At 36.4% G+C, this 24,601-nt stretch overlaps 1 protein-coding gene across 1 annotated transcript in view; it reads right to left on the bottom strand.

Annotated features, from left to right (window-relative positions):
- Nucleotides 1–24,601, bottom strand: part of LOC132548011 (sodium/hydrogen exchanger 10-like) — a 53,681-nt gene that overhangs the window by 20,322 nt on the left and 8,758 nt on the right. Inside the window, exons 6-19 of the mRNA XM_060211824.1 lie at nucleotides 19,108–19,251; nucleotides 18,451–18,622; nucleotides 16,826–16,907; nucleotides 16,223–16,325; nucleotides 16,032–16,110; nucleotides 8,610–8,750; nucleotides 7,876–7,973; nucleotides 7,402–7,462; nucleotides 6,832–7,086; nucleotides 6,447–6,641; nucleotides 5,519–5,720; nucleotides 3,254–3,402; nucleotides 2,591–2,716; nucleotides 2,099–2,197 (exon numbers count right to left, since the gene is read on the bottom strand). Of these exons, the coding sequence (XP_060067807.1) occupies nucleotides 2,099–2,197; nucleotides 2,591–2,716; nucleotides 3,254–3,402; nucleotides 5,519–5,720; nucleotides 6,447–6,641; nucleotides 6,832–7,086; nucleotides 7,402–7,462; nucleotides 7,876–7,973; nucleotides 8,610–8,750; nucleotides 16,032–16,110; nucleotides 16,223–16,325; nucleotides 16,826–16,907; nucleotides 18,451–18,622; nucleotides 19,108–19,251 (1,906 nt within the window). The remainder of the gene's footprint in view (nucleotides 1–2,098; nucleotides 2,198–2,590; nucleotides 2,717–3,253; nucleotides 3,403–5,518; nucleotides 5,721–6,446; nucleotides 6,642–6,831; nucleotides 7,087–7,401; nucleotides 7,463–7,875; nucleotides 7,974–8,609; nucleotides 8,751–16,031; nucleotides 16,111–16,222; nucleotides 16,326–16,825; nucleotides 16,908–18,450; nucleotides 18,623–19,107; nucleotides 19,252–24,601) is intronic.

Below are 24,601 nucleotides of genomic sequence, written 5' to 3'. Positions count from 1 at the left end.
TAAATGTTATGAGTGTATCTTTTTAATGGCCAAGATTTGAAATACTGATGGCCTTACTACCATTAAAAGCACATTTTTTTTTATTCATTTTATAGACACAGTGCAAAGGATTGTAATGTATTTGTCATGGGAAAGTTTGTTGCCAAAGCTAGAGGGATTTCATAAGGCCTTAAAACTTCTTCTGTAGTGCAGCTCCAAATCTATATTCATAAGATCAACTACACTAAGTTATTTATCTAAGTGGGTTGTTTTTTACTGAATCTTTATAGTGTATTATAAAATAGTCCAGTTATCTTTATAGTGTATTATAAAATAGCCCAGTTATCTCTATAGTGTATTATAAAATAGCCCAGTTATCTCTATAGTGTATTATAAAATAGTCCAGTTATCTCTATAGTGTATTATAAAATAGCCCAGTTATCTCTATAGTGTATTATAAAATAGCCCAGTTATCTCTATAGTGTATTATAAAATAGCCCAGTTATCTCTATAGTGTATTATAAAATAGCCCAGTTATCTCTATAGTGTATTATAAAATAGTCCAGTTATCTCTATAGTGTATTATAAAATAGTCCAGTTATCTTTATAGTGTATTATAAAATAGCCCAGTTATCTTTATAGTGTATTATAAAATAGTCCAGTTATCTTTATAGTGTATTGTGAAAATTGTCCAGTTATTTGCCCGTCAAGACATTAATTTGTCAAGGACGAAGTTCACAGCATTAAATCACAGAAATATATAGGAAATTTTGAACATTTTTGATCATAGGTACTACATATCATAAAATTAGCTCACAATACAAATAACAGAACTAATTTAAACTAAATTTGACTTTTGAACAAAAAAAAAAAACTGTAAACATAGATAATACAAGACACACAAGGGCATCTTCAAATACAAATACAGATTTAGATATAGTGGAGCCAAATGATGAATTAAACTGCATCATACAGCTGTTTCGTCCTTCATTGGAAGTTACAAATCATATTACTGACATTATGAGTTCTTAAAATGATCACAGAATTTCAGAAGGACATTTTGATTCTCCTAAATAAATGCTACATTATTGTTTATTTGTATTAAATGGCCATTTTGGTGATCATTTCACCAATCATGTTTTGTTCAGTACTGTTTCCAGTTAAAAGATTAATATACTATGCCATAGAAATAATTGTCCTGTCACATTAACCTGAATTGTTTGTTATCACTATTGTCCAAATCTGATAGCATAATATTGTGTTGAAATGATAAAAAGAGGTATTTCAGTAAATTGACACAGAAAAAACATGTCCCATAAATTACTATCTTCATGAACGGAATATTTTGTTTTTGTCAAAATAATAAAAATAACTAACAAACAAACAAAGATTAAATTGAAGACAAGAATGGAAGCAATTTGCATACGACCTTACATGGGGTCGAGTGTAAAGATGATAATGTCCATGGTGAGAGTGGTGTGAATAATGACGTTCTGGACCTATTCTCATCTCAAACTAATGATAGAGATGTAAGATAGAAGATATGGAGAATGAAATATTTAGGTAAGCAACAGTAAGTAATCACCTACCTTTATGAAGATATTTCTAAATTGCCTGATTAATTCTTGTCCATATTTTTTGCTTCACAAAGATATTTTCTTAATTCAAGTAACATCAACCTTTGTATTTATTCTAAATCACTCTTTTCTTCGTTTTAAGTAACTAAAAGTCACCTTTTATTAATTGTTTCATTAATTTGTTAGATTTATCATGATAGAAGAAAAAATGAAAGTGAAGTTATTCCTAAAGTCCTACATTTGTAGAGATAAATATGTCAATACTGACATGCAAACCAGCTATAGCAAAAAAAAAAATTCTCAAAAAATTTGTACTGTACTTTAAAAAATTAATAGAACATAAATATTTATCATTTACATGCTCACCTAAAACCTAAAACAATAAAAATAAGATTTTTAAATTCACAAAAAAATGCATTTTTTAAATTTTGCATTCAAATCATAGTGATTATCCTACATTGTATATAATGACATTATACGTTGTGATATCATCTCTGTGATTATATAACTGAATACATGCAACTAAAATGAGAGCTACCTACCCTGACCATCCCCGACACTATGATGTAGATACCACCAGGAGGGTCTCCCTCTGTTATAATAATGTCTTCGTAGTTGTATGTCAGTAATTTAGCTTTTTCCTGAAAATCAGAAAAAATATCCAACTTGTGTGAGCTGTGTTTGTATGGGCACTTCCATCTACCGTAGTTCTTTGGTATATTTCCTGATAATGTAATAAATGCTCTCCAAAAAAAAATGATATTTCTCCAAACATTACATACTGCTTTAATTGTGAAGATCAATATATTCACTTAAAAACACATTAGAATCTTGTTTATCATACTGATCCCTTTTTCAGGAGAATTTGAAACAATTACTGATATATGTTTCAAAGAATATAAAAAACATAAAAGGATTTGCAACATAAATTAACAGAATTGTGACCAAAATTGAGAGTTGTGGCTGTTTTTAGATATTTTAAATATGTATTAAATATAACAGCAGAATAAAACTGAAGGTTGCCGAGCTCCCACCTTGATGTATGTGATGAGTTTCTGATCATTACGGAGCCAGAACACGTTATTTAGCATCTTGTCTGGTGGTGGGAGGGGAAGACTGGGTGGTGCACTCTGTAGTCGTTTCATTTTCTCTTCTACAATCTGCAACAATGTTAAAGTGAAAACTAAACATTTAACATACAAAGGGTTAAAAAGTGAAAACCATTTTTAGTTTTAATTTTAATTTAGTTTAGATTTTCAGTTAATTATTTCTTAGAGTCCTTTGAACAGCCAGGGTCATTTAAGAACATGCCAGGTTTGGATAGTGGAGGAAAGCTGCAGTTGCCAGACAAAAACCACCGACCTGTAGCTGGTACCTGGTGACTGGCCTATGTATGACTAGAACCTATAGAGGTGGAGGGCTAGTGGTGAAGATAATTAGACATCTTTACCACTAGACCACCATGCTGCCCCACTAAAACTTTTTTTTATTTTTTTTGACATTGTAAAACCTTAAGTGAAAGGCAGGATCACCAATCACTTTTGATATCAATTCAGCTCAAATATACAGAGCAGTATCATAGCTAGGCCATGGCGGAGTAAACACTGGCAAGTATAGAAGGAAGATATGTATTGGATAAAGACAAACGAAAAAGCATTTGCACTGTTACTTATACAGACATCAGTAATAGATAATACCTTTTCAAGCTTGATTCCTTCTGTTTCTTCAATAATGCCGTCACTTAGAAGTTCATGTATGCCATCTCTGAGGTTGTTGAGGACACTTCGAACAGCCTGGCGGGTTTTGATGGACAGAGCAATGTCAGGGTGCTGTTTCTGTAGCATACCTGTGAAGGAAAGTAATATTTAAGTTGTTACTAAGGGGGAAAATAGTGGATATTACTTAATCCTAGGATAATATTGTCTGTAGTTATTATGTAGTATTACGACGGAATCAAGTCCTATATATTTCCTACGGAATCAAGTCCTATATATTTCCTACGGAATCAAGTCCTATATATTTCCTATTTTTGACAATACACCATCATGAAATTGCAGTACATAATTCTACATGGGGCGAAGTTCAATTTCTCACTCAGTGTTTGCATACAAGCAGTTCTTACAATTGCATGCAAGAATGCAATATTTAGTATTTCTTCCCAAATTCAAACACTTGATAATGTCCCACACTTACCCACACACCTGATAATGTCCCACACTTCCCACACACCTGATAATGTCCCACACTTACCCACACACCTGATAATGTCCCACACTTCCCACACACCTGATAATGTCCCACACTTCCCACACACCTGATAATGTCCCACACTTCCCACACACCTGATAATGTCCCACACTTACCCACACACCTGATAATGTCCCACACTTCCCACACACCTGATAATGTCCCACACTTCCCACACACCTGATAATGTCCCACACTTACCCACACACCTGATAATGTCCCACACTTACCCACACACCTGATAATGTCCCACACTTCCCACACACCTGATAATGTCCAACACTTACCCACACACCTGATAATGTCCCACACTTACCCACACACCTGATAATGTCCCACACTTCCCACACACCTGATAATGTCCCACACTAACCCACACACCTGATAATGTCCCACACTTACCCACACACCTGATAATGTCCCACACTTACCCACACACCTGATAATGTCCCACACTTCCCACACCTGATAATGTCCCACACTTCCCACATACCTGATGATGTCCCACACTTACCCACACACCTGATAATGTCCCACACTTACCCACACACCTGATAATGTCCCACACTTACCCACACACCTGATAATGTCCCACACTTACCCACACACCTGATAATGTCCCACACTTACCCACACACCTGATAATGTCCCACACTTCCCACACACCTGATAATGTCCCACACTTACCCACACACCTGATAATGTCCCACACTTACCCACACACCTGATAATGTCCCACACTTACCCACACACCTGATAATGTCCAACACTTACCCACACACCTGATAATATCCCACACTTACCCACACAAATGATAATGTCCCACACTTCCCACACCTGATGATGTCCCACACTTACCCACACACCTGATAATGTCCCATACTTCCCACACACCTGATAATGTCCCACACTTCCCACACACCTGATAATGTCCCACACTTACCCATACACCTGATAATGTCCCACACTTACCGACACACCTGATAATGTCCCACACTTCCCACACACCTGATAATGACCCACACTTACCCACACACCTGATAATGTCCCACACTTACCCACACACCTGATAATATCCAACACACCCACACAAATGATAATGTCCCACACTTCCCACATACCTGATGATGTCCCACACTTACCCACACACCTGATAATGTCCCACACTTACCCATACACCTGATAATATCCCACACTTACCCACACACCTGATAATGTCCCACACTTACCCAAACACCTGATAATGTCCCACACTTACCCATACACCTGATAATGTCCCACACTTCCCACACACCAGATGATGCTCCACACTTACCCATACACCTGATAATGTCCAACACTTACCCATACACCTGATAATGTCCCACACGTACCCACACACCTGATAATGTCCCACACTTACCCACACACCTGATAATGTCCCACACTTCCCACACACCTGATAATGTCCCACACTTCCCACACATCTGATGATGTCCCACACTTACCCACACACCTGATTATGTCCCACACTTACCCACACACCTGATAATGTCCCACACTTCCCACACACCTGATAATGTCCCACACTTCCCACACATCTGATGATGTCCCACACTTCCCATACACCTGATAATGTCCCACACTTCCCACACATCTGATGATGTCCCACACTTACCCATACACCTGATAATGTCCCACACTTACCCACACACCTGATAATGTTCCACACTTACCCAGACACCTGATAACATCCAGTCTGCCATTGTCGCTGACCTGCTTGAGAGTTTTGGATATTTCGCGTTGGTCCACCATATGATCGACAAGTTTTCGAACTTCCTCCTCGCCGGCTACATAACCCCTTCCCACATCATAGCCGTAACTAAGGTGGTGACTGATAACATTCTTCACCAAAGACATAAGCAATGGCATGGCTGGCTACAAAACATAAAACATTTCAAAGGGTTTTTGACATCTTGATATTGTTTATTTCTCCTAACATATATCAAGATGCTATAATAAAAACAGCACACCACATAATGTACCATATCATCACCACGTCAAACCTTCTAGAATTCAGGTAATGAGAACAAAGGAGTGAGTGCAACACGGTAGTTCTTTTGTATATTGGATGGTTATTACGGAGTGTTGTTAACATGTTTCAGCTCTAGGTGAGCTGTCATTAGAACAACAGCTCAACGCAGTGTATTGTGACGTCGTCATGGATACCAGTGTAAGCAAGCAAAATAGGTGACATCCAAATTCAACAATTACAATGAGCCATGGGTAAAAATATGTACAGCAGATAAAGTAGAGATTATAGAAAGTAGACTGAAGTACAGAGTTGTTTTGATAACGGCTCCGCAATAAACATCCAGTATACGGAAGAATTACTGTGTTGGACTTACTCCTTTGTACTCATTACCCCCCCACCCCCCACCCCACCCCACCCCCCTAGCATAGGGATTATAACTTCTTGAATTCAATTTGTTTTGTTTAATGCTTTCTGACTAAGTTAAATAAATTTTTCTCTGATACATAATCCTGAAGTTTGATATACTCTGCTTAAGTATTTAAAATCTACTGAATGTCAGTCAGAGTGCAATCAAATAGAATTTTATCAAAGTGTCTGGATTGTAAATTAATTTTTCATAAGATAATTACCTCGAGAAATCTGAAGATCCTGACAATACGCAGACAGATAAACACTGTAAGAACAATACTTATCAGGTTGTCATCTTCTCCGTAGACAGATGGCAAAGCAAAACTGAGAACAACATCCACAATGCCAACAAAGATAATTGACAGGCAGAAGTTATGCCAACAATTACTCAGGAATCGTTTTTTCTGTACCAGGATCTGATATGAGATAAATACAAAGTAGATTATTGGGAATATATACAAGTGTTTATAACAAGGAAAAGATCTAATACAGGTAGATAATTTGAATTTATCATACAACAGTATGTAATGAGAATACCATCTAGTGCTGATACTGGGAAACATGTCAACTAAAAGACAACTGCTTTCAGTTGCTAACATCACTTACTCTGACAAGAGCTTCTATGATATAGAATGAGAGGAAGATGACGTTGATAACTCTGAAGATGAAAGCCTTATCGGTCCAGTAGATGTGGAACTGGCTAAGGAGAGCGAAGGTGAGGTTGACCATATCAAGCAGGATTAGGACATACATGGTAATGTTGAAGGCGCGGTGGTTGGAGGTGGTGTACAGCAGCTTCATCGCCGATTGTTTTGGACAAACTGTACTGTCCTCTATTATAAAGTTCTTGATTGATTGCCTCTTTGGAAGAAAATAAAAATCTTTATTCTTCAAAATACAATAAAATATTGTTTTGAATGAATGATATAACTTTTTTGAACATATTTTGATATTGTAACAACCATCTTGTGTACATTTTTACGATAATTCATGTTGAATAATTTCCGCAGACTTTATGATCAATTTTTCATATCACACAGTAAAATAAAGATTGTAAAAGTGATTATCTAAATATTCCTTGAACTATTTCAATGTGAAAAACAGATTATGACTGAAATTCAAAGACTAAACTTATATAAAGCAGAGCTCAGGTGCTATTTCACAATTACCACTTACAAATCGCATGTAGATTGACGGTACTTCCCAGCTCTTCTTGATTTCTTCAACATCCAATGACCTTGTAAAAAAACTTATCTATCAGAATACTGCATATCTATAATTTACTCAGATTCAAAACTTGTATCTGTTATGAACTGTATCAGTAAGCAGTTATTTAAGCTGAAGCCATATGAGGTCCTTTTAACATACTTAATCCCTTATACATTGGAAGCATTAATATTGTCACTTAGTCTTCTTGTTCTTAAGAAGAAGTTGAAAAGTAAAATATTAAAGGATAACAGACGGTACATTACAACGGATGATGAAAGTCATGCATGAGACCCTTGAATGGCTATGGGAAGTTTCAGACATAATGAATAGCTACATTTAGTAAAACTGCACTCCTCTTCCAGTATCTGTCATATTTCATTGCTATTTTTTCTTAAATCAGGAATCACACAAGAAATATCATTTTATCTATACCACACTTACTTCCCCTTCTTGTCAGCTGCAATATCTGCACACTCCTGGAGTTTCCGCACTGCTTCACGAGACAACATGCCTTGTTCAAACTGGCGCCAATAACTCATCTTAAGGAAAAGACAAATGACATTATAGGTGTTCTCATCTCCACACATAAACGGAAAGTGACAACAGCAAACAGCTGATGATTATTACATTGCATATGAAAGGATCAGAGGAGAGTATCACTTGTCTGTTAATCAATATATAGTATTAAATTTATACTAAAAAAAGACTTAAAGTTTGATAATTTCACTAACTTGACATTGTTCAACCTACACATAGGCACTAGTTAATTTGAATTATGCACCTGGTCAATTTAGACCAAGACTAAGCAACAGAATGTTTGACAAAAATGTCATCGATTGATTTTGTTTATATGGGTTTTCAAAGTTTCAAAACTTCTTTTTCTTGTGTTTCAAAACCAATGATGTTGTTGTAGACATTTAAAGAGTATGAGAGAGTATACATACCAAACAAGACATTGAACTAAAACTGGTATGGTTATTAAGATCACCAAAAAGTACTTTTGTCTTCCAAATGCAATATTATGCCATTCACTTGAAGAATACTTTTTAATTTAATTGTTCAACACCATTATATCCGAAATCTTTGTGCTCCCTAAATAGAAATCAGACAGTGTAATAAAGAATAATGTTGAAGTGAAACCATGAATGGTGTTTACATGTATATACAATACCTACTTTTTCAGCTTTAAGCATACGTAGTACTGCTTCATTAGTCATGTCACGCAGTTCTTTTCGTGTGTAAGTAGCAGGCAATTGAGAATCACAGTCCGGGCAAACAGCATTGGCTCTCATGTCTAGTGACTCATCAACAAGGGCCTAAAAACACAACGTCTACAGTGAGTCATCAACAACAGTGTAGAACATCACAAGATCTAGTGACTCATCAACAACAGTGTAGAACATCGCAAGATCTAGTGACTCATCAACAACTGTGTAAAACATCACAAGATCTAGTGACTCATCAACAACAGTATAGAACATCACAGGATCTTGTGACTCATCAACAACAGTATAGAACATCACAGGATCTTGTGATTCTTCAACAATTTTGTAGAACAAGACAGGATCTAGTGACTCAACAACTGTGCAGAACAAGACAGGATCTAGTGACTCATCAACATCTTTGTAGAATAAGACAGGATCTAGTAACTCTTCAACAACTGGGCAGACCAAGACAGGATCTAGAGACTCATCAACATCTTTGTAGAACAAGACAGGATCTAGTAACTCTTCAACAACTGTGCAGAACAAGATGGGATCTAGTGACTCATCAACAACTGTGTGGAACATCACAGGATCTAGTGACTCATCAACAACTGTGTAGAACATCACAGGATCTAGTGACTCATCAACAACAGTGTAGAACATCACAGGATCTAGTGACTCTTCAACAACTGTGCAGAACAAGACAGGATCTAGTGACTCATCAACATCTTTGTAGAACAAGACAGGATCTAGTGACTCATCAACATCTTTGTAGAACTAAACAGGATCTAGTGACTCATCAACAACTGTGTAGAACAAGACAGGATCTAGTGACTCATCAACAACTGTGTAGAACATCACAGGATCTAGTGACTCATCAACAACAGTGTAGAACATCACAGGATCTAGTGACTCATCAACAACTGTATAGAACATCACAGGATCTAGTGATTCAACAACAACTGTATAGAACAAGACAGGATCTAGTGACTCATCAACAACTGTATAGAACATCACAGGATCTAGTGACTCATCAACAACTGTATAGAACAAGACAGGATCTAGTGACTCATCAACAACTGTATAGAACAAGACAGGATCTAGTGACTCATAAACAACTGTGTAGAACATCACAGGATCTAGTGACTCATCAACAACTGCATAGAACATCACATGATCTAGTGACTCTTCAACAACAATGTAGAACAAGACAGGATCTAGTGACTAATCAACAACTGTATAGAACATCACAGGATCTAGTGACTCATCAACAACAGTACAGAACATCACAGGATCTAGAGACTCATCAACAATTGTGTAGAACATCACAGGATATAATGACTCATCAACAACAGTAGAGAACATCACAGGATCTAGTGTCTCATCAACAATTGTGTAGAACATCACAGGATCTAGTGACTGATCAACAACTGTATAGAACAAGACAGGATCTAGTGACTCATAAACAACTGTGTAGAACATCACAGGATCTAGTGACTCATCAACAACAGTACAGAACATCACAGGATCTAGAGACTCATAAACAACTGTGTAGAACATCACAGGATCTAGTGACTCATCAACAACTGTGTACAACATCACAGGATCTAGTGACTCATCAACAACTGTGCAGAACATCACAGGATCTAGTGACTCATCAACAACAGTACAGAACATCACAGGATCTAGAGACTCATAAACAACTGTGTAGAACATCACAGGATCTAGTGACTCATCAACAACTGTGTACAACATCACAGGATCTAATGACTCATCAACAACAGTAGAGAACATCACAGGATCTAGTGACTCATCAACAACTGTATAGAACAAGACAGGATCTAGTGACTCATCAACAACTGTATAGAACAAGACAGGATCTAGTGACTCATAAACAACTGTGTAGAACATCACAGGATCTAGTGACTCATCAACAACTGCATAGAACATCACATGATCTAGTGACTCTTCAACAACAATGTAGAACAAGACAGGATCTAGTGACTAATCAACAACTGTATAGAACATCACAGGATCTAGTGACTCATCAACAACAGTTAAGAACATCACAGGATCTATAGACTCATCAACAATTGTGTAGAACATCACAGGATATAATGACTCATCAACAACAGTAGAGAACATCACATGATCAAGTGACTCATCAACAATTGTGTAGAACATCACAGGATCTAGTGACTCATAAATAAACAACTGTCTAGAACAACAAGAAACATACAAACACAGGATCTAGTGACTCATCACTGTCTATAGACTCGTCACAACAGTAAAACATCACAGGATCTAGAGACACTCACTGTCAATAAAACAACAACTGTGTAGAACATCACAGGATCTAGTAGACTCATCAACAACTGTGTAAAACATACAATATCTAGTGACTGATCTGCTCCTAAATCACTCACTGTCTATAGACTCGTCAACAAGAACCTAAAACATACAATATCTAGGGACTGACTGGTCCTAAAACACTCACTCACTCGTCTAAAACATACACTCATCAACAACTGTCTAAAACATACAATATCTAGGGACTGATCTGGTCCTAAAACACTCACTGTCTATTGACTTGTCAACAAGATCCTAAAACATACAATATCTAGGGACTGATCTGGTCCTAAAACACTCACTGTCTATAGACTCGTCAACAAGAACCTAAAACATACAATATCTAGGGACTGATCTGGTCCTAAAACACTCACTGTCTATAGACTCGTCAACAAGAACCTAAAACATACAATATCTAGGGACTGATCTGGTCCTAAAACACTCACTGTCTATAGACTCGTCAACAAGAACCTAAAACATACAATATCTAGGGACTGATCTGGTCCTAAAACACTCACTGTCTATAGACTCGTCAACAAGAACCTAAAACATACAATATCTAGGGACTGATCTGGTCCTAAAACACTCACTGTCTATAGACTCGTCAACAAGAACCTAAAACATACAATATCTAGGGACTGATCTGGTCCTAAAACACTCACTGTCTATAGACTCGTCAACAAGAACCTAAAACATACAATATCTAGGGACTGATCTGGTCCTAAAACACTCACTGTCTATAGACTCGTCAACAAGAACCTAAAACATACAATATCTAGGGACTGATCTGGTCCTAAAACACTCACTGTCTATAGACTCGTCAACAAGAACCTAAAACATACAATATCTAGGGACTGATCTGGTCCTAAAACACTCACTGTCTATAGACTCGTCAACAAGAACCTAAAACATACAATATCTAGGGACTGATCTGGTCCTAAAACACTCACTGTCTATAGACTCGTCAACAAGAACCTAAAACATACAATATCTAGGGACTGATCTGGTCCTAAAACACTCACTGTCTATAGACTCGTCAACAAGAACCTAAAACATACAATATCTAGGGACTGATCTGGTCCTAAAACACTCACTGTCTATAGACTCGTCAACAAGAACCTAAAACATACAATATCTAGGGACTGATCTGGTCCTAAAACACTCACTGTCTATAGACTCGTCAACAAGAACCTAAAACATACAATATCTAGGGACTGATCTGGTCCTAAAACACTCACTGTCTATAGACTCGTCAACAAGAACCTAAAACATACAATATCTAGGGACTGATCTGGTCCTAAAACACTCACTGTCTATAGACTCGTCAACAAGAACCTAAAACATACAATATCTAGGGACTGATCTGGTCCTAAAACACTCACTGTCTATAGACTCGTCAACAAGAACCTAAAACATACAATATCTAGGGACTGATCTGGTCCTAAAACACTCACTGTCTATAGACTCGTCAACAAGAACCTAAAACATACAATATCTAGGGACTGATCTGGTCCTAAAACACTCACTGTCTATAGACTCGTCAACAAGAACCTAAAACATACAATATCTAGGGACTGATCTGGTCCTAAAACACTCACTGTCTATAGACTCGTCAACAAGAACCTAAAACATACAATATCTAGGGACTGATCTGGTCCTAAAACACTCACTGTCTATAGACTCGTCAACAAGAACCTAAAACATACAATATCTAGGGACTGATCTGGTCCTAAAACACTCACTGTCTATAGACTCGTCAACAAGAACCTAAAACATACAATATCTAGGGACTGATCTGGTCCTAAAACACTCACTGTCTATAGACTCGTCAACAAGAACCTAAAACATACAATATCTAGGGACTGATCTGGTCCTAAAACACTCACTGTCTATAGACTCGTCAACAAGAACCTAAAACATACAATATCTAGGGACTGATCTGGTCCTAAAACACTCACTGTCTATAGACTCGTCAACAAGAACCTAAAACATACAATATCTAGGGACTGATCTGGTCCTAAAACACTCACTGTCTATAGACTCGTCAACAAGAACCTAAAACATACAATATCTAGGGACTGATCTGGTCCTAAAACACTCACTGTCTATAGACTCGTCAACAAGAACCTAAAACATACAATATCTAGGGACTGATCTGGTCCTAAAACACTCACTGTCTATAGACTCGTCAACAAGAACCTAAAACATACAATATCTAGGGACTGATCTGGTCCTAAAACACTCACTGTCTATAGACTCGTCAACAAGAACCTAAAACATACAATATCTAGGGACTGATCTGGTCCTAAAACACTCACTGTCTACAGACTCGTCAACAAGAACCTAAAACATACAATATCTAGGGACTGATCTGGTCCTAAAACACTCACTGTCTATAGACTCGTCAACAAGAACCTAAAACATACAATATCTAGGGACTGATCTGGTCCTAAAACACTCACTGTCTATAGACTCGTCAACAAGAACCTAAAACATACAATATCTAGGGACTGATCTGGTCCTAAAACACTCACTGTCTATAGACTCGTCAACAAGAACCTAAAACATACAATATCTAGGGACTGATCTGGTCCTAAAACACTCACTGTCTATAGACTCGTCAACAAGAACCTAAAACATACCATGTCTAAAGACTGATCTGGTCCTAAAACACTCACTGTCTATAGACTCGTCAACAAGAACCTAAAACATACAATATCTAGGGACTGATCTGGTCCTAAAACACTCACTGTCTATAGACTCGTCAACAAGAACCTAAAACATACAATATCTAGGGACTGATCTGGTCCTAAAACACTCACTGTCTATAGACTCGTCAACAAGAACCTAAAACATACAATATCTAGGGACTGATCTGGTCCTAAAACACTCACTGTCTATAGACTCGTCAACAAGAACCTAAAACATACAATATCTAGGGACTGATCTGGTCCTAAAACACTCACTGTCTATAGACTCGTCAACAAGAACCTAAAACATACAATATCTAGGGACTGATCTGGTCCTAAAACACTCACTGTCTATAGACTCGTCAACAAGAACCTAAAACATACAATATCTAGGGACTGATCTGGTCCTAAAACACTCACTGTCTATAGACTCGTCAACAAGAACCTAAAACATACAATATCTAGGGACTGATCTGGTCCTAAAACACTCACTGTCTATAGACTCGTCAACAAGAACCTAAAACATACAATATCTAGGGACTGATCTGGTCCTAAAACACTCACTGTCTATAGACTCGTCAACAAGAACCTAAAACATACAATATCTAGGGACTGATCTGGTCCTAAAACACTCACTGTCTATAGACTCGTCAACAAGAACCTAAAACATACAATATCTAGGGACTGATCTGGTCCTAAAACACTCACTGTCTATAGACTCGTCAACAAGAACCTAAAACATACAATATCTAGGGACTGATCTGGTCCTAAAACACTCACTGTCTATAGACTCGTCAACAAGAACCTAAAACATACAATATCTAGGGACTGATCTGGTCCTAAAACACTCACTGTCTATAGACTCGTCAACAAGAACCTAAAACATACAATATCTAGGGACTGATCTGGTCCTAAAACACTCACTGTCTATAGACTCGTCAACAAGAACCTAAAACATACAATATCTAGGGACTGATCTGGTCCTAAAACACTCACTGTCTATAGACTCGTCAACAAGAACCTAAAACATACAATATCTAGGGACTGATCTGGTCCTAAAACACTCACTGTCTATAGACTCGTCAACAAGAACCTAAAACATACAATATCTAGGGACTGATCTGGTCCTAAAACACTCACTGTCTATAGACTCGTCAACAAGAACCTAAAACATACAATATCTAGGGACTGATCTGGTCCTAAAACACTCACTGTCTATAGACTCGTCAACAAGAACCTAAAACATACAATATCTAGGGACTGATCTGGTCCTAAAACACTCACTGTCTATAGACTCGTCAACAAGAACCTAAAACATACAATATCTAGGGACTGATCTGGTCCTAAAACACTCACTGTCTATAGACTCGTCAACAAGAACCTAAAACATACAATATCTAGGGACTGATCTGGTCCTAAAACACTCACTGTCTATAGACTCGTCAACAAGAACCTAAAACATACAATATCTAGGGACTGATCTGGTCCTAAAACACTCACTGTCTATAGACTCGTCAACAAGAACCTAAAACATACAATATCTAGGGACTGATCTGGTCCTAAAACACTCACTGTCTATAGACTCGTCAACAAGAACCTAAAACATACAATATCTAGGGACTGATCTGGTCCTAAAACACTCACTGTCTATAGACTCGTCAACAAGAACCTAAAACATACAATATCTAGGGACTGATCTGGTCCTAAAACACTCACTGTCTATAGACTCGTCAACAAGAACCTAAAACATACAATATCTAGGGACTGATCTGGTCCTAAAACACTCACTGTCTATAGACTCGTCAACAAGAACCTAAAACATACAATATCTAGGGACTGATCATGGCCTAACAACAACATTATGTTCAGTGACTCTTAAAACTAGCACCTAGAATAACACACAGTGCCTATAATAACCATATATTGACTTACCAACAAGGGCTCTTAACATGACTAAATGTTACTTACTATACAGTTCAACACTGCATGCTTCAAATATTTTGTTTACCCTAAAAAGTTTCATGCATTTCTGAATACTTTCATTGAGAATGTTGACTGTACTATATGGAGGGTAACAGTAACATTATATAGCAAACAAGTAAACTAGACCCTACAGAAAATTGGAATTAGCTACTGATGACAACTCTGCATGGAGACAGGTCAGTAAATGAAATGTTGCAGAATATTTTTTTGTGACACATTGTATTATATTTCAACATTCGATAAAACTACATCAGAAAGCATGTTAAATTTGAAAAGTAACATATAGGTAGTTTTTAATATTAGAATTTAATCAATCTGAAAATATTTTCAATTTAAACTGTAATGTCAAGATTTAAATGTTATAAGTCACCTCCTCCTCTGTAGTTTTGTAGGGGTCCTCTAACTCACAAGACTTCTCCACTGTGTCCCAGTCAGCATCTGCCAGAAACCTACACATAAAATTGACCAAATCATATCATAGATATTAAGGTTACACAGAACCTTTACATGTCTTTACATATAATTAGTGTTTTCTAAGTTTTTTCCTATTTTGTTTTTTACCTGTCCGTTTTCAGCATGTTGAGAGTGCGTTCCCTCATGTCATGTAGATAGCGTAGAGAATTTGCCATTGCCATTCTCTTGGCTGGTGAGATATCGCTCATCCCTAAAGCATACCAATTTTAACATTGAAAAGTAAATACCAGCTGGTGAATAAAAATAAAAAACACAACAACTTGTAGCCGGTAAAAAATAATAAGACTTACTTAAAATTGATAAAACATGACCAAATATATACAAAGGTTTCCAGGGCTTATGATGGAAACTTTGAAGGGAGTTCCAAAAGGGTACTTTGTTCAGATGACGTCACTTTCCAAATCTAGGTCACTCTAGGTAAGTAATGGCACGGTCTTAAGGACCAAAATGACAGTGCCTGAATAACATTAATCCTAGCTCATATCAAACTGAGCAAAATAGTATAATTATCATAAATATGATTAGAAAATTATGTTTTTCTGCATGTTTTGTAAAAACATGATTTTACAGCACTTAGGAAGACTAGTCTTTTTTGAACGGTAATTCAAAGTAAAATGCATTTTAAAATCAAAACTCTATGTTATAGTATTTACTGGCTGATTCAAGGGCATTAACTATTGTAATACTTACCAAGGATTTGTAGAAGAGCTCCAGTGGTCGAGGCATTTACCAGCAGAGTTAGGAACACTATACCAGAGACATGAATCAGGACCTGTCAAGGAAAATTACATAAGGAATGGAATTATATCTATTTTACTACAAATACTTAAAATGTTATAAATTAGTCTTCTTTTATTATGTTCTACCAGATAGAAACATCCATCAGGTGTCTTGATTAAGGTGTTAGGACCAGAAGAACACTAATATGATCAGACAGGAAAACTCAGTATTTTATTAATTTTAAATTCAATCTCTGATTGGTTATACCTATCCAACCGCTGCCCTGACAATTGTGATACAAACTGTTCCACTCAACAAATCAAAAATTGTAGGTGAGAGACTGAATTTTGTTTTAATGTTTTTTTTTTTTCAGAAAAATGAAGCAAAGAATCAGAAAAAAAGATGTTACAAAAATATTCCTACAAAATCACAATTATAGATAAATAGAACATTAACTATTAGATATTGATCGTGTGTACCAAAGTTCACGAAAATAAGTTTGGAACAAAAGTCATTACTTCTGACTGATTATTTCATAGAAGTGTGGGAGGGGGAATACCTCTTATAATGATAATCGTATGATATAAACGTACATATATACCAGAATAAGGGTCGATACATGTACCTTGCAACAAAATTGACAGAAATGAATACTTTGCAAAAATTATTTTAAGATACTTATCTAGTATGCCATAAAGAGTTTCCTAGGGCTGGTTGTGCAGGGTGAAATTTTCAGACCTACATAATTCATTGGCTTATACAATGCAAATATGTCTTCAGACAGAAAATATACAATTTATTGGCTTATACAATGTAAATATGTCTTCAGACAGAAAATATACAATTTATTGGCTTATACAATGTAAATATGTCTTCAGACAGAAAATATACAATTTATTGACTTATACAATGTAAATATGTCTTCAGACAGAAAATATACAATTTATTGACTTATACAATGTAAATATGTCTTCAGACAGAAAATATACAATTTATTGGCTTATACAATGTAAATATGTCTTCAGACAGAAAATATACAATTTATTGACTTATACAATGTAAATATGTCTTCAGACAGAAAATATACAATTTATTGACTTATACAATGTAAATATGTCTTCAGACAGAAAATATATGTGGGAAGGTTCATAGAGATTACTCGTTCACAAGGTCTCAGAGAAGTAGCCTTGTGAAACAGGAAAATCTCAATATAGACCGCCTGGGTGAGCTAGAGTTCAGATATAACAAAGAGACAAATACTTATGGGTTGACCTTTAAACTTTAACCTCCAGCACAGAAAAGCAATGCAATTGTAACAGAGGTCAATATTTTAATGTTGTGCCTCCATTAGAATTCAAACCCAGGTCCTCTGGCTTACTAGCCTGACACTTAACCAGTTGAGCTGAAGGGACACTTTCTCTTAAGCCAAGCGGTACTTTGCAGGTAGTATTTTACCAGGGTTACGCAGTAAATATTAACACCAGGTACAATTTTCAATTTTTCGATTTTGTATGCATTTATTTGTGACTGAAGATTACATTCTGATTTTCAAAATTCAAATCTTTTGTTTTATATTTCCTATGTGAATGACTCACCCTGATACCAACACTCTCCTGGTCTATTTCATCATGGTGAGCCACTTGTAAGGCCAGAGCCAAACCCACAGCTCCTCGGAGGCCTCCCCAAGTCATTATTATTCCTTCCTGCCACGACATTCCGTAACCTGTGTGTCGCAGTATTGGGCTAAAGATGGCAATTACTAACCCTCTAAAGATAAAAACAAGGAGCTAACAGAATTTCTGAAACAGCTGTATCTAAATCAACAGTCATACACAATAGTATATTACTAATTGTTACACAAAATATTTCAATAAACAATTATTATTAAATTCCTTCTTTTTTTTTTTGAATTTATTGAGTTTGCTTTTTTATGTTTGTTTGTAAACATTGGTAACAATTGTAACAGTTATGGAATAAGATTTTTTTTTTCAAATAAAATATGCGTTGATTATTTGTCAAATGAATTTTAAAAGTATGCAAATATCAAAATGTATCCATTTCATTCATTTATATACATTGTATATCTGTATGTGCTTATATACAGTTGAAATATTACACTATTTTTTGCATGTAATCAGAAATTGGAGATGAGTATACACAGATTTTTATATTTTCTTGTGAAATAGAGAGTTGAAAATTAAGTCTTGAAAAATAAAAAATTACCAAAAAGAAAAAAGAGAATTAATACTTACCTGATCACAAAGATGCCAAAATACAAAGAAAACATGAAGAACCAGTCTTTTCCATGAATCTCAAAGATGGCAGTTTCAGATATTACCATTCCAACAATGATAAAAATCAGTGTATTTGCTATATAAGCCATTGTCTCCCAAAACCTGAATCAAATTAACAATTATAACAATGTTTATATATAAATACACTTATCTGGTATGGATATATTGGTCCCATGCAGTATATCAAATAGAGTATGGTTTGGTTTAAATGTGAGTAATGAATATATGTTATTATTTATTCAAACTTATATTTATCACACACTTGTACACATTGATTAATAGAAAGTGAACATGAAAAAGCTAGAAAAAGGTTTAAGTACATTTAAACACATTAGATTTAGCCATAAGAATGCATTCTCAAACCCCAGATCGTTTGTCAAGCTAGTTGCCATCCCATGTGCCAATAGAGTGAAACAAAGGGAAATAACTCTTGGAGATCAAAATGTGAGGATGACAAAACCTTGCCAAATACAGATTTGTTTTCCCTTATTTGGAGAATTTGCTTCTAAAAATCTCATATTAATTTTATAACATATTGTACCACCAAGACAGTTAGTGTCCAGATATAAATATTTTCACTGAGAGAATGACAAGGGTGAAAAACAACTTGGTATAAATTACTGATAGCCTAGAGGTAATGTTAGAGAAGGACTCTCAGTATAATATACTGGTATTTGTGCCATCTTGATTTTGGATCAGTCCAAAAAGGTACAATGCACAACTTGGAACCAAAGGGAACCTGCATATGAAATTTGAGAAAGATCCATCCAGTACTTTCCAAGAAATAGCAGTAACAATCTCTTACATCCAAAATCCAAGATAGCCACCTGTCGGCCATCTTGAATTCGAATCAGTCCAAAAAAGGTACAATGTACAACTAGGGACCAAGGGGAAACTGCATATGAAATTTAGAAAGATCCATCCAGTACTTTCTCAGAAATAGCGGTAACAAACTTTTACTTCCAAAATCCAAGATGGCCACCTGTCGGCCATCTTGAATTCGAATCAATCCAAAAAAGATACAATGCACAACTAGGGACCAAGGAAGATAAATTATAGAGAGAGGAATGTAAAATTCACTCTCAGCTGTAGTAGGTTATGTGCTCATAAAAACATTTCTGTAACACTTCTGGCCCATGTTTTACTTCATATGTATGGTCTGTAATTACACTAAAAACATGAGTAGGTCATATCTGTAATTAACTTACCCACTGTAGTAGGTGATGTATACAGGTCTGTAATTACACTAACCCACATAGTAGATGATGTAAACAGGTCTGTAATTATGCTAACCCATGTAGTAGGTGATGTATACAGGTCTGTAATTACACTAACCCATGTAAGGTGAACAGGTCTCACTACCCATGTAAAATGATGTATACAGGTCTGTAATTACACTTAGCATATGTAGTTGATCTATACAGGTCTGTAATTACACTTACTCCATGTAGTAGGTGATGTTTACCTTTAATTACACTTACCCATTTAGTAGGTGATGTCTACAGGTCTGTAATTACACTGTAATTACACTTACCCATGTAGTAGGTGATGTATACAGGTCTGTAATTACACTTACCCATGTAGTAGGTGATGTATACAGGTCTGTAATTACACTAACCCATGTAGTAGGTGAGGTATAGGTCTGTAATTACACTTACCCATGTAGTAGGTGATGTATACAGGTCTGTAATTACACTTACCCATGTAGTAGGTGATGTATACAGGTCTGTAATTACACTAACCCATGTAGTAGGTGATGTATACAGGTCTGTAATTACACTTACCCATGTAGTAGGTGATGTATACAGGTCTGTAATTACACTTACCCACACAGTAGGTGATGTATACAGGTCTGTAATTACACTTACCCATGTAGTAGGTGATGTATACAGGTCTGTAATTACACTTACCCATGTAGTAGGTGATGTATACAGGTCTGTAATTACACTTACCCATGTAGTAGGTGATGTATACAGGTCTGTAATTACACTTACCCATGTAGTAGGTGATGTATACAGGTCTGTAATTACACTTACCCATGTAGTAGGTGATGTATACAGGTCTGTAATTACACTTACCCATGTAGTAGGTGATGTATACAGGTCTGTAATTACACTTACCCATGTAGTAGGTGATGTATACAGGTCTGTAATTACACTTACCCATGTAGTAGGTGATGTATACAGGTCTGTAATTACACTTACCCATGTAGTAGGTGATGTATACAGGTCTGTAATTACACTTACCCATGTAGTAGGTGATGTATACAGGTCTGTAATTACACTTACCCATGTAGTAGGTGATGTATACAGGTCTGTAATTACACTTACCCATGTAGTAGGTGATGTATACAGGTCTGTAATTACACTTACCCATGTAGTAGGTGATGTATACAGGTCTGTAATTACACTTACCCATGTAGTAGGTGATGTATACAGGTCTGTAATTACACTTACACATGTAGTAGGTGATGTATACAGGTCTGTAATTACACTTACCCATGTAGTAGGTGATGTATACAGGTCTGTAATTACACTTACCCATGTAGTAGGTGATGTATACAGGTCTGTAATTACACTTACCCATGTAGTAGGTGATGTATACAGGTCTGTAATTAATTACACTTACCCATGTAGTAGGTGATGTATACAGGTCTGTAATTACACTTACCCATGTAGTAGGTGATGTATACAGGTCTGTAATTACACTTACCCATGTAGTAGGTGATGTATACAGGTCTGTAATTACACTTACCCATGTAGTAGGTGATGTATACAGGTCTGTAATTACACTAACCCATGTAGTAGGTGATGTATACAGGTCTGTAATTACACTTACCCATGTAGTAGGTGATGTATACAGGTCTGTAATTACACTTACCCATGTAGTAGGTGATGTATACAGGTCTGTAATTACACTTACCCATGTAGTAGGTGATGTATACAGGTCTGTAATTACACTTACCCATGTAGTAGGTGATGTATACAGGTCTGTAACCCATGTAGTAGGTGATGTATACAGGTCTGTAATTACACTTACCCATGTAGTAGGTGATGTATACAGGTCTGTAATTACACTTACCCATGTAGTAGGTGATGTATACAGGTCTGTAATTACACTTACCCATGTAGTAGGTGATGTATACAGGTCTGTAATTACACTTACCCATGTAGTAGGTGATGTATACAGGTCTGTAATTACACTTACCCATGTAGTAGGTGATGTATACAGGTCTGTAATTACACTTACCCATGTAGTAGGTGATGTATACAGGTCTGTAATTACACTTACCCATGTAGTAGGTGATGTATACAGGTATGTAATTACACTTACCCATGTAGTAGGTGATGTATACAGGTCTGTAATTACACTTACCCATGTAGTAGGTGATGTATACAGGTCTGTAATTACACTTACACATGTAGTAGGTGATGTATACAGGTCTGTAATTACACTTACCTATGTAGTAGGTGATGTATACAGGTCTGTAATTATACTTACCCACACAGTAGGTGATGTATACAGGTCTGTAATTACACTTACCCATGTAGTAGGTGATGTATACAGGTCTGTAATTACACTTACCCATGTAGTAGGTGATGTATACAGGTCTGTAATTACACTTACCCATGTAGTAGGTGATGTATACAGGTCGGTAATTACACTAACCCATGTAGTAGGTGATGTATACAGGTCTGTAATTACACTTACCCATGTAGTAGGTGATGTATACAGGTCTGTAATTACACTTACCCATGTAGTAGGTGATGTATACAGGTCTGTAATTACACTTACCCATGTAGTAGGTGATGTATACAGGTCTGTAATTACACTTACCCATGTAGTAGGTGATGTATACAGGTCTGTAATTACACTTACCCATGTAGTAGGTGATGTATACAGGTCTGTAATTACACTTACCCATGTAGTAGGTGATGTATACAGGTCTGTAATTACACTTACCCATGTAGTAGGTGATGTATACAGGTCTGTAATTACACTTACCCATGTAGTAGGTGATGTATACAGGTCGGTAATTACACTTACCCATGTAGTAGGTGATGTATACAGGTCTGTAATTACACTTACCCATGTAGTAGGTGATGTATACAGGTCTGTAATTACACTTACCCATGTAGTAGGTGATGTATACAGGTCTGTAATTACACTTACCCATGTAGTAGGTGATGTATACAGGTCTGTAATTACACTTACCCATGTAGTAGGTGATGTATACAGGTCTGTAATTACACTTACCCATGTAGTAGGTGATGTATACAGGTCTGTAATTACACTTACCCATGTAGTAGGTGATGTATACAGGTCTGTAATTACACTTACCCATGTAGTAGGTGATGTATACAGGTCTGTAATTACACTTACCCATGTAGTAGGTGATGTATACAGGTCTGTAATTACACTTACCCATGTAGTAGGTGATGTATACAGGTCTGTAATTACACTTACCCATGTAGTAGGTGATGTATACAGGTCTGTAATTACACTTACCCATGTAGTAGGTGATGTATACAGGTCTGTAATTACACTAACCCATGTAGTAGGTGATGTATACAGGTCTGTAATTACACTTACCCATGTAGTAGGTGATGTATACAGGTCTGTAATTACCCATGTAGTAGGTGATGTATACAGGTCTGTAATTACACTTACCCATGTAGTAGGTGATGTATACAGGTCTGTAATTACACTTACCCATGTAGTAGGTGATGTATACAGGTCTGTAATTACACTTACCCATGTAGTAGGTGATGTATACAGGTCTGTAATTACACTTACCCATGTAGTAGGTGATGTATACAGGTCTGTAATTACACTTACCCATGTAGTAGGTGATGTATACAGGTCTGTAATTACACTTACCCATGTAGTAGGTGATGTATACAGGTCTGTAATTACACTTACCCATGTAGTAGGTGATGTATACAGGTCTGTAATTACACTTACCCATGTAGTAGGTGATGTATACAGGTCTGTAATTACACTTACCCATGTAGTAGGTGATGTTAACAGGTCTGTAATTACACTTACCCATGTAGTAGGTGATGTATACAGGTCTGTAATTACACTTACCCATGTAGTAGGTGATGTATACAGGTCTGTAATTACACTTACCCATGTAGTAGGTGATGTATACAGGTCTGTAATTACACTTACCCATGTAGTAGGTGATGTATACAGGTCTGTAATTACACTTACCCATGTAGTAGGTGATGTATACAGGTCTGTAATTACACTTACCCATGTAGTAGGTGATGTATACAGGTCTGTAATTACACTTACCCATGTAGTAGGTGATGTATACAGGTCTGTAATTACACTTACCCATGTAGTAGGTGATGTATACAGGTCTGTAATTACACTTACCAATGTAGTAGGTGATGTATACAGGTCTGTAATTACACTAACCCATGTAGTAGGTGATGTATACAGG

Source organism: Ylistrum balloti, unplaced genomic scaffold (genome assembly GCF_031769215.1).
Source record: "Ylistrum balloti isolate Yb309-2 unplaced genomic scaffold, AGI_CSIRO_Ybal_v1 Utg369994, whole genome shotgun sequence".
Taxonomy (NCBI): Eukaryota; Metazoa; Mollusca; class Bivalvia; order Pectinida; family Pectinidae; genus Ylistrum; species Ylistrum balloti.
Note: the sequence above shows the minus strand (reverse complement) of the source record. Positions and strands in the feature narration are given on the sequence as shown.